The sequence below is a fragment of the Pleuronectes platessa genome, chromosome 3 (genome assembly GCF_947347685.1).
Source record: "Pleuronectes platessa chromosome 3, fPlePla1.1, whole genome shotgun sequence".
Taxonomy (NCBI): domain Eukaryota; kingdom Metazoa; phylum Chordata; class Actinopteri; order Pleuronectiformes; family Pleuronectidae; genus Pleuronectes; species Pleuronectes platessa.
Genome location: NC_070628.1, coordinates 13059954 through 13076251, shown reverse-complemented (window position 1 = coordinate 13076251; position 16298 = coordinate 13059954). Strand labels below are relative to the sequence as shown.

General features: G+C 43.1%; 1 protein-coding gene across 2 annotated transcripts; it reads left to right on the top strand.

Moving 5' to 3' along the window:
- Positions 1-1182: 1182 nt before the first annotated feature.
- cabp4 (calcium binding protein 4) lies at positions 1183-15698 on the top strand. 2 transcript variants are annotated; one of them, XM_053418662.1, is made up of 6 exons: positions 1183-1317; positions 3210-3240; positions 3607-3750; positions 9690-9799; positions 11397-11544; positions 14167-15698. In XM_053418662.1, exons 2-6 carry the CDS (start codon positions 3222-3224, stop codon positions 14193-14195), a joined length of 450 nt encoding a protein of 149 aa, XP_053274637.1. In that variant the 5' UTR covers positions 1183-1317; positions 3210-3221; the 3' UTR covers positions 14196-15698. The 2 variants fall into 2 exon arrangements, with proteins under 2 accessions (XP_053274637.1, XP_053274636.1); XM_053418661.1 differs by lacking the exon at positions 1183-1317 and having other exon boundaries at positions 3092-3240.
- The last annotated feature ends 600 nt before the right edge of the window (positions 15699-16298 follow it).

Genomic DNA, 16298 nt, shown 5'->3' with positions numbered 1-16298 from the left:
AACACAAGTATTAATAACTCCCATAGCAAGGTTCACTGTCAGCGCTCATTAGATCCAACTGGAGCTGCGAGAGACAAATGGCCCAAGAAAGACAATTGGTGCATTTGAATATCAGATAGAGAGACAGCCGAAGAGCAGAGTGTGCCCATCATATGTAAATAAAAAGAGTGTGTGTGTGTGGTCATTTTAAATGCAATTCCAATAATGTATGAGTTTGTGTGGAGTGTCCACATAGCTCTCACATGTGCTCATGCGGCACATCCTTACAAAGCAGTGGGCTGCTCAATGGGCCATGTGAAGGCAGACAGAATGGAATTAACTGTTAATGGGCTCGTTCTGACACATGAATTGAGAGTCTGCGTGGTGCATGCTGTCTAATCCTTTCTGGATGAAAAAAAATCCAATTAAAGTGTTGACCTTCATATCTTAATATGCCCTTGTGGGCTGGAGGATCCTGTGCAGGGTAAACAACCGCGCTGCTGCAGTCACGGCCAACAGGGAGTTTCTCTATGTTTGTGCTGTGGCATCAAAAATCATATTTACACAATTTAAAGGTTTATATAAATCACGAGCAGTTTAGTATTTGAGGCGACACACAGTGAAGAACTATTGGTGTAATTGCATCCTGGCGTTGTATATGCGTTTCGACTCTGCTGGCCCTATTATACAGTGAATAATCATTTGAACGGCTGCCATGCGCTGCAGCTTCCAAATAAACCGCGGCGGCCTCTCCTTCTCCTGGAGCTATTGTGCACTTGAACAGGATGACCTTGTATGATTTATGTATTAGCCAGTCGGACTGCCAACACGTATTGAGAGCAAAAAGATTGCCGCTCTCTTTGTATTTAAGTTTCGCGGCTGCTGATTTCCCTTTCAATATCTCTCCTACTCAGCGGCCCAAAAAAAAAAGAGCAAGTGACGGTTGAAAGATGATTTTCCTCAGAAGCAGCGATAAAGTAAAACACTTAGACAATTAGAAGCGTCGTTCCCCCGTGAAAACATAAAAGTGCAGACGTATGATTGAGGATTAAATAGAAATGAGAATCAAAAGAAAAGAACTCGTGGAGCACTTTACTGGAAGTGAGGGTTTTTCTAAGTCATAATCTTGATGGGAGCGCCTTTGGCTCAGGAAGTAAAGCGACTAATCACAGAGCTGGCAGTGGCTCATGCAGTCAGAGTATTTTAACAGTCAAGGTTGTGCCGCTCTTTCACAGGCTTTAACAATGCAGCATATTTTGGGAGTTTTCAAGTAAATCCTCTGAAATGCACAGCCCAGTGGAATAAAGGTAGAATCTGACACAATGGAAACACACCCAGGTAAAATGTCCGTATTAATTTCATCTACTGTTGTATTTATCTTGCGCATTATAAGAATTAGATTGAGCCTCAATGCTTTTTATTAATTGCATGACGGAGAAGAAAAGAAAAGCCCAGAGCAAAGTTGTGCACACAATATTCAAAGCTTTACAAGCTTTAATGTCAGTCTTGTTTCTTTGAACTCACAGATATCCTCAGGCTCGTGCCGTAGTTATGCTTAGCGATATCTCCATATGTCAGGCTCAGTTGCTCCATAGCAAGATGACTGGAGTTTGCATATTTCCTGCTTCCCCTGTGGATGTGCTGATGTTTCTGTAGGAGAACCGGACAGTGTGGCAGGCCCTATAGAGTCAAGACGCTGTCGGCGCCACTGCGACATCAACATGGAACAACTGGCTGACAACATGTTGTCTTTGAATTGCTTTCAAAGAATGAATGGTTTCTTTTCAGGGCTTGATACTTCAATGTACAAGCTTTACATATGCAAATGTGTGTCAGTAAATGTTGACAGATAGGCTGAGTGGATTACTGTTTCAAGGACTGATGCATGTGATACACCAAGGAGGTTATGTTTTCAACCTTGTCTGTTTGTTTAATCGATTGTAAACAAGATTACACAAACACAACTGATTTCCATAAAACTTGGTTGCATGGGTCCGGGAGGAACATTTTCAAATTTTGTTTTGGATCCAGGATTTCTTTTTACTTTCCTTGACATTGGGAGTTTGGACGTTTTTCAAGCAATTTCCTTAAATGGATCTTGCTGAACAAATATTTTCTTGGAACTGATATTTATGACTGTGTTAAATTTAGTGCAACTTGATTGAATTTAAGGGGACTGCTGGGCCTTGGTGGATGCTTTTCATTTCTGAGTCTATCTCAACTAATGGCTAATTTATTTCCTCTGTTTTGTTTTCAGTTCAATTTTCAAGACTGCTTGTTTGTGGGTTGGTTGGTTGGTTTCTAAGCAGGTTAACACACAGATCACTGGACAGATTACCATTACAGTTGGTGGAAAGATGCAGTATGGGATCAAGGAAAAACCCATTATGTGCATTTGCTGCAGATCCATCAGGGGGCGGATCCAGATATTGTTTTTAAAGTCTTTAACATTTTGAGATAAGGTGTTTCTCTTCACATTTTTGTGGATGTTCATAGGACTAATATTTATGAGTGTGTAAAATTTGGTGCAGAATGTGGTTTCATAAGGGGACTGAATCAAAAGCATTAACAAAATTGTCTGTCTGCCACCGGTGGAATATATTAGCATATTGCTATTTTGAGCACTTAGCACACTTAGATTTAGCGCCATCATTATGCTACCTGTCCCTGTGGAGATTTTATTCCTACTCCTGGCTTTGCCTCAACTTCTCTGAAAAGAGAAGAGAAAGAGGAGAGATGGAGCGAGAGATCACCCTGAGCAAATGTCAAAACCAGGGAAGAGAATACTGAACGTTTCCCACATGTTAATCATACGTGTGTGTGTGTGTCTGTGTGTGTATCAGTTTCTAAACTTGATGATCCGAGGTTTTTGAAATGCTCCGTCATATGGGCCATGAGGTGTGTGTTTGAATACACACACACACGGAACTCGTGCTGCTGTGTCTCCCTCAGGATGCTGCAGATGTAGTGCGTGCGCACGTAGGAGTGTGTGGCATCGTGGCATTTTGCAAATTAGAAAGACATGTCGCCGGGTGAAATCCCATTAGGGGATACTGTCAGCATGCAGTGGTGTTGACATGATATGCATGTTATTCTAATTTGGTCGTCGAAAACAGATTATCACTGGGGGTTTTCTCAGGAGCCGTTGCTGTTTTAGAGGCACCCTGATTTTACACCACCTCCTCTGTGTTGTAATGATTTCCACTGTGTTTCTGTTCTCTGCTCTGCAGGAGAGGGAGCTGATGCCAGAGGAGCTGGATGGTGAGATGCAGTGGGTGTAACTATGATGCAAACACATGATAGATGACGAGTGAAAAGATGCACAGCCTCAACAATTGCATTGATATTTCTCACTGTTAATCTTAAACTCTCTCAGATTTGCCTTGAAATACTCTTTGCAAATGACTCACAGCTGCAAGATAAATTCAAAAACAACAAAACGTACTGCTCTCAAGAGGCGGCTACAGCTCCGTCTGCTGGAGTCAACAACTTAGAGATAAGTTCATCCTGCCGAAAGCTTCGCTATCAGTGACTGTGCACACTGTGTGTGTCGGAGTCGAGGGGGGGGGGGGGGTGTTGCCCCACTTTACGTTGTGCTGCAATTGCTGTAATTTGTGTGTCTGTCAGAGCTGCAGGAGGCCTTTAAGGAATTTGACTATGACGCGGACGGCTTCATCCATTACAAAGACATCGCCGACTGCATGAGGACCATGGGCTACATGCCTACGGAGATGGAGATCATCGAGATCATCCAGCAAATCAAGATGAAATGTGTGTATCTCTCTGTCTGCCTATATGTTTGCCTGGTTTTCATTTCTTCCTCTGTGGCTAAAGCGTATGTGCATGACTGATGGGTCTTTCTGAGGTGAGCAGGTGTGAAGCGTGAGTAATGTGTCTGCGAGTGTAACACAAACACACGCGTGTGCTGGTGATCGTGCACGTTCGTTCCGATAGGAAACTGGGAGGAGCGAATGTTGGTCTTTGAGGTTGGGGACATATGAGACGCATTAGCAGCGTGATTAATGACCCTCATGTTGCAGGTGGAGGGGTGTAAGAGTGTGAGTCTGAATATAGAAGTGTGTGTTTAGTCGAGACCTGACTTTCCTCTCTCTGCTCTCAAAGAGGGCATGTTTGTCTTTGCTCTCTTTTCTGGATGATCTCATAAAGACTGGTGTGTGGGGTTTGTGGATAAAGTCAAGCTGAATCTTGACAGCACTGATCTCTGGACTTCTGCCATTCAAGCTGTGAGAGCCTGTGCCTGTTACACCTACACGTTGTCAGTTCAGGACCTGCAACTCTGACCATGCCTGCAGGTTTCTGCCAAGACTTTACATAAACCTCTGAGGATCCCAGTTTGACGTCCTGAAATATCCTAATTCCAAATCGTGATGAGACTGGAGGCAAATGGAGTCATCTGCAGCTCATCCTGTCCACACGCTGAACTGTCCTTGGGCGAGGCGCTGAACTCTAAATGGCTCCCGATGGACAGAGCAGCACCTTGCACGGTTCACTGCCTCTGGTGTGTGTGTGTGTGTGAATAGGTTAATCACAGGTAAATTGCAGAGCGCTGGGCGAATGCAGCCATTTAATGAGGCAATCCAGTGGAGTTAGCTTCAAGTGGAGCCTGAATCATGCACACACAGTGTATTTGCATCCACACAATATTAGATGTGTACAGTGAGATGTAAAACACACTTTAAACTTCAGACCAAATGAGACGGGGAATAGCTGCTTCTGCCCTAGCAGACTGAACTCATTAGCATTTCGTCCTTGAGTAAACTCGCTCTGTAAATCACGCTCTCTCTTCCCCTTTGAGAAAATAATCTGAAATCATAAGGGATACATTTGATATACTTAGGTATGCGTGATGCCGTCCCCTATTTCTGCATTGATTTATTGAACAACCATTAGTTATCCAGAGTAGATGGAGACCAGGCTTCGGCACAGCTGATGAAATCTTTGCGCAAAGCAGTAACATCAGCATTCGATCATTAGCGTGAACATTAGGAGTTGGTTCATCAGGATAAACAGCTGTTGGTGCAGATTTTCCAGTCCGACATCATTAAATCATTGCAGAGGAGAGAGCAACGAGATGATTAAAACAGCCTCCGTCAAACCTAAACTGTTAAAAGCTAGATCATGTTTACTTTTTACTATTTACATGTCATGTGTTCATTTCAGAAGCGTTACAGTCCCCTCACCGCTCCGCACAGATCCGATTTGGTTCGTTTGAGCTGCAGATTGTGATGTAGTGACTGCTGCAAAGGATCATGGGAGAGGTTTGAAGAGGGCAATGTCTTCTTGGGTCTGGAGGTTCTCTTCTTCAAACTGCTGTTGTTGTCCTTTGTTTTCAATAACATTCGTTACAAAATGCTGCTCATAGCGAAACGCTCATACATGGATAACTCACAGTGTTGGTAAATAAAGCCAAATATGATAAGGCTGCATCAGAGATAAGTAATCCTTACATTGAAATGGGATTTGTTAATTAAGCCCTTTAATTAGGGATGTGCAGATACTGTACGTGGTTTATAATAATCAGCTCGTATTGTGTTATCTCAGAGGCGTACATGTATGTGCCTGCTCAGAATCACACAAACACTTGTAACCTAGCATCCAAGCCCCAGACAATCAAACTGATAATGAGGAAAATATTGGGCTCTGGCTCCACGGGGTAGCTTAACCAGTACGCAGCAGCATCCCAGTGGGTCGAGCCAGTGAGTTTCCCCCCCGCTCGGCTCCTGGAGGAGCGGCGTGCAGCTGCTTCCTGTCCCGGCAGCTGCTTAATTACATTCACCCGCTGTCCCAGGTGTAAATAATCTCCTGATTACACGGTCACGATGACGCAGAGCGAGGGGCGTCGCCGTGCCGACGTCACGTCAAATTAGCGGAGCCAAAGTGGGACAGAGCACCAGCACAACACAACACAACACAACTCAACACAACACAACACAACACTGCATTAGAGGCTCAATGTCTCATCAGGATTTTAACACCTGATGCAATGTTGCATTTAAACTACTTTGAGTGGACTTTCTTAAATTTAAGTTACATTAATACAAACTGAAAACAGTCGGATCATTAAATAGTAGGGATGCACCGATGTATCGGCCGAACATCGGTAGCGGCCGATATTCGCCTCGTTAACTGATATCGGCTTATATTGGCCAAAATTACATATTGCACGTTTAAGTGGAAAACAATGAGATAATTACGTAGGTCTGACTTAAAGCAAGGTAATATAACTAGTTAACTTTGTGAGTTGTTACCAATCTGTCGAAGTTGGTCCAACAATTTTCTTTTGTTAAGCTTTAAATGCTATAACTTACATTCATACCTAGCACAAACATGTGATGCATCTCTACCTTAAAGGGAAGCCATAAGAGAAGTGGTTGTAACTATAAATCATATTTGATGATATTTTTGTGCTCATGTGAAATATTAATTATTCATCTGCTCACTGATGCCTTAATTTGACCAATAAGGTGTCTTGGGCTTTAGATCCTCCTTTCTTAATCTCTCTGGTGTAATCCCCATAGAGCCATTAATACCATGAAACTCCGTCTTTCATTCCATAACCGGCATCCCACTTTCAATTTGGAAAAAATAATAATCTGCTCAGACTTTTGGGAGAATTTCTCTTCTCCGTGAATATGAAGTGACCCACTTAAGGCACAGAAATTCTTCAAGGCGGTGTCAGGAATCCCCAACAGGCCGCTGCTCCACCAGGCTAAAGACCATCTGCCAAAATATACTGTATATACCTTACCTTGAGTCAAGTGTGAACTTTAACTAACTCAAAAATCCCAGAACCTCCAGAGGTCGTGTTTTATTTCAGAATGAGGGAGCTGCCATTGTAAGTAGATGACAGTTAAAGACTTTAGTTTCAGCCGAGTTGGCCACAGTTTGATTCTCATTCTCAGGAGTCCTGATTCTCAGAGTACTGATTAGTTTTATTGAGCCACGTGGCTCCTGCGTCGTCTTTCTCATCCACATCCACATAATGAAAACAGACCGAGGCTTATTGGTGGACACAGTATGAAATAAGTCTGCCTTTTGTCAAACTAATAACATGAGCCTTCCCATTGTATCAGTCTGTTTGGATAATTGCCATAGGGAACAAACACAGCACAACTGCCTCTAACTGGGTTGAAGGAACCACAGTGAACGCACATTGTAGCATCATGCACTGAGGACATTCACAACATTTTTATTAACAAAATATTTGTTAAACTCATTTTTTATTAGACACTAAACTCACCATTAAGACTCATATATACTGCCTCTACATGTGAAAAGAGAAAGGTCATCTTCAAGCGATTTGACCTTCACTGTCCCGTCCATCCGTCCTTACGTTGCTATGGTTGATAAGCAACATCCACTAGATGGCAGCGCAGAGTAAAGAGTTTCTGAAATATCGTCTTAATTGAACTATTGGCAACGCTGCCCCCCTGTGATTTCTGGTGGTAATGCCCTATTTCGTCTGTTTCGGCCATACGTAGATCTTCAGAGGACGTGCACGAATAAGAATACAAATCTAATGTTGAGCAAAAAGGAGCTTTGAAGATGCATATACAGTGCCTTGCATAAGTATTCACCCCCCTTGGACTTTATCCCATTATGTACTGTTACTAACTGGAATTCAAATAGACTTAAATAAACTTTTTCCCGTTTGATCAACAAAACATGCATAGTACTTTGGAGGTGCAAAATAAATTTTATTGTGACACAAACGATAATGAGAACAAAAAAGTTGACATCTGTTGGGTGCATAAGTATTCACCCCCCTGTGTCAATACTTGGTAGAACCCCCTTTCGCTGCAATTACAGCTGCAAGTCTTTTGGGGTATGTCTCTACCAGCTTTGCACATCTAGAGATGGAAAGGTTTGTCCATTCTTCTTGGCAAAAAAGATGAAGCTCAGTCAGATTGGATGGAGACCGTCTGTGAACCGCAATCTTCAAGTCTTGCCATAGATTCTCTATTGGATTGAGGTCTGGGCTTTGACTGGGCCATTTTAAGACATTAACATTCTTTAATCCAAACCATTCCTTTGTAGCTCTGGCTGTATGTTTAGGGTCATTGTCCTGCTGGAAGATGAACCTCCGCCCCAGTCTCAAGTCTTTTGCAGACTGCATCAGATTTTCTTCAAGGATTTCCCTGTATTTGGCTCCATCCATCTTTCCCTCTATTCTGACCAGTTTCCCTGTACCTGCTGAAGAGAAGCATCCCCACAGCATGATGCTACCACCACCATGTTTCATTGTTGGGATGGTGTGCTCAGGGTGATGGGCAGTGTTGGGTTTTCGCCACACATAGCGTTTTGCATTGAGGCCAAAAAGTTCAATTTTGGTCTCATCTGACCAGAGCACCTTCTTCCACATGTTTGCTGTGTCTCCCACATGGCTTCTGGGATTTTTTATGGATCCCTTTCAACAATGGCTTTCTTCTTGCCACTCTTCCATAAAGGCCAGATTTGTGGAGTAGACGACTAATAGTTGTCCTGTGGACAGATTCTCCCACCTCAGCTGTGGATCTCTGCAACTCCTCCAGAGTAACCATGGGCCTCCTGGTTGCTTCTCTGATTAATTTTCTCCTTGTCCGACTCTTCAGTTTGGGTGGACGGCCTCCTCTTGGTAGGTTTGCGGTTGTGCCATATTCTTTCCATTTTCTTATGATGGATTTTATGGTGCTCAGAGAGATGTTCAAAGCTCTGGATATTTTTTTATAACCTAACCCTGCTTCATATTTCTCCACAACTTTATCCCCGACCTGTTTGGTGAGCTCCTTGGTCTTCATGATGCTGTTTGTTCAGTAATGATCTCCAACAAACTCTGAGTCCGTCACAGAACAGGTGTATTTATACTGAGATTAAATTGCAGACAGGTGGACCCTATTTACTAATTATGTGACTTGCAAATGTGACTTGTGAATGCAATTGGTCGCACCAGATCTTTGTTAGGGGTTTCACAGTAAAGGGGGTGAATACATATGCACTCAACACTTTTCAGATTTTTATTTGTAAATAATTGTGAAATCCATGTAATATTTCCCCCCACTTCCAAATGATGCACTATTTTGTGTTGGTCCATTACATAAACTCACGATGAAATAAATTTTAATCTGTGGTTATACCATGACAAAATGTAGAAAAGTCCAAAGGGGGTGAATACTTATGCAAGGCACTGTAAATGTTTGTTTTCCTGATTACTTCAGACAGTGGGCAGAAATTCACAATACTCTTATCAACCTAAAATTGGAAGCAAGGAATCTAAAGCCTACAGGTTATTTTATTCAAAGATTTATTTATAACCCAACAATTCTTTCAAACGATTCCTTCCAACTGTCAAACTTGAGTTTTAAGGCCACAAATGAACAGTTTTGCTTCAACGTCTGTGCTCTAATAACCGTGGTTTCCACAGCAGGAGACAGTTTAAAGAGAAGCAGCTCAGATGAACACATAGAGCAGAATCTGCCCTGCTTCAAGAGACATACAGACTAAGTTAGTGAGCTTGCAGGGGAACACAGTGGAGCTGTCAGGGAGCCAGATCTCTTCCTCCGGAGCCTCCACACATAGACACACACTTTTTTAATGCTAATGTTTTCTCATGTGGACTGCATGGGTAGACAGACTGCCACAACACACAGGCTGCTACTGGATAGTCAACCTGTGATACGTGCGTCAGCATCCACTTGTGTGTCTTCCTGCAGGGGGGGGACACGTCGACTTTGATGACTTCTGCTCGCTGATGGGGCCGAGGATGTTGGCCGAGACCGCTCACATGGTCGGACTGAAGGAGCTGCGCTGTGCCTTCAAACAGGTACCAGGTCTCCAGCTACAAAAAAACTCTAACTTCAAGCAAGGCAGCTGCGGCCTTGTGCCATGACAGGACTTTGAAGTGTGCTACAGGGCCTTTCCTCTGAGGATGCCACCAGTGTATGGCTCTCACTTGTAAACCAGTCTGAGGGAAGAAAGCTCGCTGAGAATAAATGCAAAAGAAAAGTTTTAAGAGGATTCAAGTTTAAGATTGATGAGGGTTTTATTTATGCTGCTTCCTGCAAGCTAAAGAGCCAACATTCATCTAGATTTTATACTTTAACATTTTCTGCTCATTGGCTATGTCCACTCAATATGAAATTGTGTGTTGCCTCATTGGTTTGGAGGAAATATCTATTGAGTTTCTCTCTCTGACATCAGTACAGCGGCAGGTACACGGAGTGATTTGATTATCCCCCAGAGCCGGGCCCCGGTGTTCTGCACAGTCTCTAAACAACTGTGGTGATGAAGCTATTTATAAGCTTCAGCTTCACACACCTGGGCTCACTTATTGAACACATTACAGCACGATAGGTTTTCAATGGCTGCCACAAACACAAAACTATTCCTAATGATCACATCGAAAACACAATCCAGTGCACATTATTTGTTCTATGTTACAACTTTGGGCATTTAGTTTGAAAATGTTTTGGCTGCCATGGAAAGCACGGTGTGTGGATCAGGTGCAGGAGTGAGGTTGTTTTTGTCATGAGAGCTTCTGCAGATATTCAAAACTGTATTTATCAGTTATAGCATGTAAATGTACATCGAGCACCACCTCGGCCACCACACAGTCAACAATTGACAGTTTAACTGTAATAGTATTGTTTTGTACCATTTTGCCTTATAATTTCCTGCCCTGGGTTTGCAGATGCTAATTAGCTATAAAGCTAACTCTGACCAAACAGCTGAGATGTGCGTGAACAGACTGTAAACAAAAATGAACGACACATCTCCACTGCCTCCCCCAATATCCAGCGATGGAGCCACGTCGGAGGGAGGTCCCATTGATATACACAGTTAACCAATCACAAGCCAGATCAGCAAATAGCTAATTCAAACCAAACAGGTTTTTAAAAGCTGACCTCTCTCCGTGGAGCAGACATGTGACAGTTCTTTCACTGCGTCCTCTCTTTTCAGAATCTAAAGTTTCTCCTTCACACATGAGTCATCATTTCCTGAGTAATGCTGTGAAAGCCAGAAATGCACTATTCTGGTGTTTGGATTCTTTTGTGAGGAATAATGAATCACCTCTCAACTCCGCTACTTCTGAAATGAAACTTCAGAGCTGGAAAAATACAAATATATTTCTCATCTGAGCCTCACAGCCACTTCAAGAGTCTTCCTCTTCAGCCTGTGAGCCCCCATATGCAGACTCAAGCGGTTTTCAGCCTTCCCTCTTCCTCGTGCAACCATGTTGACTACACTGTATGAATTCAGTGTGTCCGCTCCCTATTAACCCGGAGACGTTTATTGTGTCACGTATGATTTTCTAAACCTTTGATTCCGTTTATTTGAATCTGCCTCGCTCACCACATGTTCATGCCACCCCCCCCCCCTCCCCACCCCAACCTCTCGCTCCTGAACCCGACACGTTGCAGTTCGACTGTGACGGCGATGGAAAGATCACGTGTGACGAGCTGAAGGAGGGCATGAAGACGCTGCTGGGGGAGAAGCTGAAGAAAGGTGAGCTGGAGGAGATCCTCGGTGACATTGACCTCAACAAAGACGGCAACATTGATTTTGACGGTGAGTAGTTTGGAACCTGGGGGAGGAAGCATATCTGGGGGGGGGACTACTTCTTTCATTAATGGAGATATAAGATGCATTTTCAGTTTTTCTCTTTCCTCCGGTGTGTTATGTTTGTTTTTATATGTGCAAGGTAGCGCCTCGTCAGTTGTCCAGACGATTCTTCCAGGGAAATGTGCACATTTGATGATTATGTAACTTTGCATAATGCACGCCCAGCGGCTAGTCTGGCCCGCCCCCTAAACAAAGTTAAAGTGACAGGCTGACATTTCTAACACATGCTGGAAGCGGTTGACCAATCACAAGAGAGCGGGCCAGCTGGCAAATCAGAGCAGACTGCTCTTTATAAGAAGGAGGGGCCTTAAAGAGACAGGAGCTAAAACCAAGCGTTTTCCTACAGAGGCTGAAAGGAGGAGCTGCAGCAATTGACAGTTTCAGGGGAGTGAGCATGAGAGCATGTACACGTTTTTAAGTTATAACGCTAATTAAAAATATGAACCTGAATGTGAGCATTATATGTCACCTTTTAACATAATTTATTTGCATATATTTGAAATTGCCATGGTGTGGTTGGTGCACTGTACATAAAAGCAAAAAAAAACAATATACACAGTAAGAAACAACAAGTAATACCGAAATAGAGTTAGGTCAGAGGGGAGGGTGAGCAGATCAATCGTTGTTACCAAAGTGAAGACTTGATTTCAGTGTCAGTTCAAGTGTCAAATAGGATTAACACAGAAAGCATTGATCCTGAGCGTGGGAACATTTAGGTCTATTCAGCATTTGTGTTTCTGCTGCTGCTGTGTATAGTCATGTACTGATCGCTTCTTGAGTGAACTCACATAATTAACATTCATTCAACATACGTTCTCTTGACAATATTACATGGCTTAGGTATTGGATAGAAACCCTATCATTTGCTTATGCCAGCGAAGTTACACAGGAAACAAAATAAATCTAAGCCACCAAAACATGGGTCATTTAAATATAAGAAAATAACATTGAAGAAATACTAACCTAGTTTTACGTATTTAACACTCAGTAGAGCACGGACCTAAGCCAAGGCCAAACAATCCCACACATAATCTAGTTCTTATAATAGAAATGTAAAAGGAGAAAGGAAGTTTCACTATCACCTCAATCATTAATTTGTCAGTTAAAAAATCCTGGTTCCATCAATCTGCATTTTAACATAATCACACTATCAAATAAACCAACAAATAATAAAGATGACTTTCCTCGATGGAGGCCATTAACAGCATCCAGTACCATACAGCGACATCCAGTTTCCATTCGTAGTGGGAGCATGTCCAGTTTGGAGTCAAAGGTGACAATAACGGTTTGTAACCAGCCGTGTAGGAGAGGAGAGAGAGCAGCCCAGAGGAGGAGAAGAGCAGAGGGGTCAGAGAAACGGTTGATGAGGACGAGAGCCGGAGGAGCAAATGAGTCAGGCAGAGAGAGAGGGTTGAGTCAAGGTGGGCAGGTCGAACGGGCCAATCCAATCTAATCAGCAGTACATTAAGCCAATCAATACATATGCCTGGACACCTGTCACGTTATATACACACACACACACATACAAACACACAGACTTTGCAGAAATTACATTGCCACATGTTACCTCACAATAAACAATACAACGGTGCACAATCCAACACACCCTTTCCCGGTGTGCACGTGCGCCGTCAACACCACATGGATGTCCACATGGTTACAGGCTTCCACACACACACACACGGCTTAGAGGTGTTATCCTGTTTGTCTCGTCTCAGCAGCCCAATCAATTGCAATTATTGGAAACATATGAATAGGCGTGTCAGTCTCCGAGGGGATCAATAACCAAGTGCTACTCATTCTCATCAATTACCCCCCAGGGCAGCGCTCGGTGTGTCCGTCCGGTTTCAGACACGCGTGCAGAATAACCTACAAGGCACCTGGTGAACAAGCATCCACGGCAGGAACTAGAGCGGTGACAAAATATCCCAGTGGCAGGTCAGCCGACGAGGACAGGGCCGCTTCTTTTTATAGAAAAACGGTTAGAGGAGCACCTCCGGAGATAATGTTAGTGGGTTAATCTGGAATTAGGCCGCAGTGCTCTGTGAATCGATGGATTCACACCGACAATAAGAAGTCTTTCAGAGCCAAGCGCCCCAGGAAGACAACGAGAAAAGGGAAGACGTGATTGATTGGATGGATTTAGTGAAAACTACCCTCATCGACAGGACGCATTGACAAGTGAATCCCTAGCAATGCCATCATGGAGCTGAAACAAGCAGTAATCAAAGCGATTACAGATTTACACGAGGAGTCAAATGGCTTCTGGAACCCGGCAGTTAGCTCGTTGCAGTTGTTGACCTCTGAAATCTCCCATATGGGTTGAATCCATGTCCGGGAAACAAGTCCAAACAAAAACTGACACGTTTACTTTATCTACATAATTAAAATGTTCTCCTTTTTATACCTCCACCATTGCATCCCATCACAAGCTGTGTTTTGTTTCCACTTCTGCGTCGTGAGGCCTGACAACAGTGTGGCTGCATCCTGTGCTGTCCTTTATGGTATTATTAGAGTGTCATTAGTGCTTATCATTGTTTCTGCTGCTGTCTCCGTCTCCCTCTGCAGAGTTTGTTATGATGCTTTCTGCACGATGAGCCCTGACGGAAGAAGACGGAGAGAACAGAGCAGGATTCCCCAGCTGAACCGTCTCCACTGTCTCCTTCCTGCTGCTGTGATTCATCTACATCCCAAATGTCTGACTGTAAAATATAAATATATATATTCATAAACATGTAATATGTTGAGTAAGTGCAGAGGGTAAAGGGTGAGTTATGAAACACATCACTGGGAGTAACACTCATGCTGCACTGTCGCCTCCTTGTGGCGGAGACATGTACAGACTTTAGTGAAGAGATTTTTTTTCCATATCCACAGGTAGGGTCACGTCAGGTCACATCTCCATTTAGATTGTATATCAATGGAGTGTAAGACCCTGAAAACTGAATTTCTCGCTCAGCGTGTTAGGCGTGGTTGACGTTTTCTGGAAGCTGGTGAAAGGAGAACTCTTAGCAGATCTTAATCAGAAGATTTTAATGTAGACTTGATGCATCAAGGAGACCAGAGGGTGAAACAAAAAACAGAGTATGAGCAATTGTCACCCCCAAGCCTGAAGACGCCTCACACAGCATCTGCATATATGTCCCTCTACTTGTGTCACCCATTCTAACAGCACATCCACTAGAGGCTAGAATAGCTGTCACTCTCCATGTTACATGTAGGTGTTTGCATCCTATTGGACAGCTGAGCCTAAAGGATGCATAACTGTATCACATTGTGTCCTCACATCGTGCTACTGATGAAATATGCAAAAGAGTTGGAGTTGGTGCCTCTCTGTCTGCGGCACCTGAATTAGATATTAAAAATCCATGAGCTACAATGTACTGCTGGTTGGCCCTTTATCTAAACCCTGACCTTGGCTATTGCTTGGAAAGAGAAGGTGTCGTCACAAAGATGTAATGTGTGACGATGGTCAAAAGTTCCTTCACAGTAGGGTCATAAATGGGACGCTAGTTACAACTGGGTTTATTTGAACTGTAAACATGTTGTTTGTCTGCCTCTTGGGTTATTTGGTGAGATGTTGCTGTCAGGTACAAAAGCTCCAGAGCTCCTGGTTCACACGGCGTAGGGTCTAGTTCTTAACGTCATTAATTCCACAAGATGTCGGAACCTTTCCTCACAAGGCTCAAGGTCGAACAATGTGGGCGAGACTCATGAATTTTACCTTAAGATAAGAAGAAATACACTGAATGATTGGCGAGCTGTGGCCAACTCATTGAAAGATTTATTACAATGATCATGTCCTGAACCTGTGCAATTCTTAATGTTTTCTGTATGTGCATGTGGTTGCAGGATTCCTCTCTTTACTATTTTGCATGAATATAACTGGGGGGGGTGGGGGGTGGCACCTTTTGTGTTTTATTTTATTTTATTTTGTGTCTGTTTTTCTTTTGATGTTTTGAATTCAGCGGCTGATGAGACCAGTAAATGTTGAAGGTCTTAGATTTTGTGTAATATTGTGCTTATGATAGATATTACAGTAATATGTGCTGCTGAATCTTAACACTTTGTTGTATGTTATGTCTGTTGTTATTATCTGTTGATGTGTTATGCTAAATGTGTTAAATTCTGTCACATTTCAGTTAATCAATAAAAAAATATTTGATCACAAAAAAAAAAGATAAGAAGAAATAAAAAGGAAGTTTTAAAGTAGGAATAAAACACTGTGGCAGCCTCAAGTGAACTGGCTGAGTTCCAGCAGCTTATATCGTGCAGCCGGACCAGGTGATGTGAGCCCACTGTCAGAGAGGCCTGTCACAACACGGCTGCATCACTTCACTTCTGCAGATTTGTCAGCTGCGCTCTGCTGTTCTGCTACAAAGGCTTTCTGCTGGAGGTTGTGTCCCCGGGGAGCAGTGAACCGACTGACTACTGTCGTGTTTGTGAAACATGACCGGCTCCTTTTGCCTTGTGACAGTGGTAGGTTGTAACAGAGTACATGTACTACATTTTTCATGTATCTGTACTGAACGGAGGCTATAGGTCGATTCATATTTTTTGACTTCATCACATATATCAATAAGTATCTGCACCCTCTACTCCACGTTACATGTTATATGGGCAGCTTTGGCTCAGGAGGCAGAGCGAGTCATCCGCTTACCAGAATGCCGGTGGTTTGATTCTGTGTGTCAAAGTGTCCT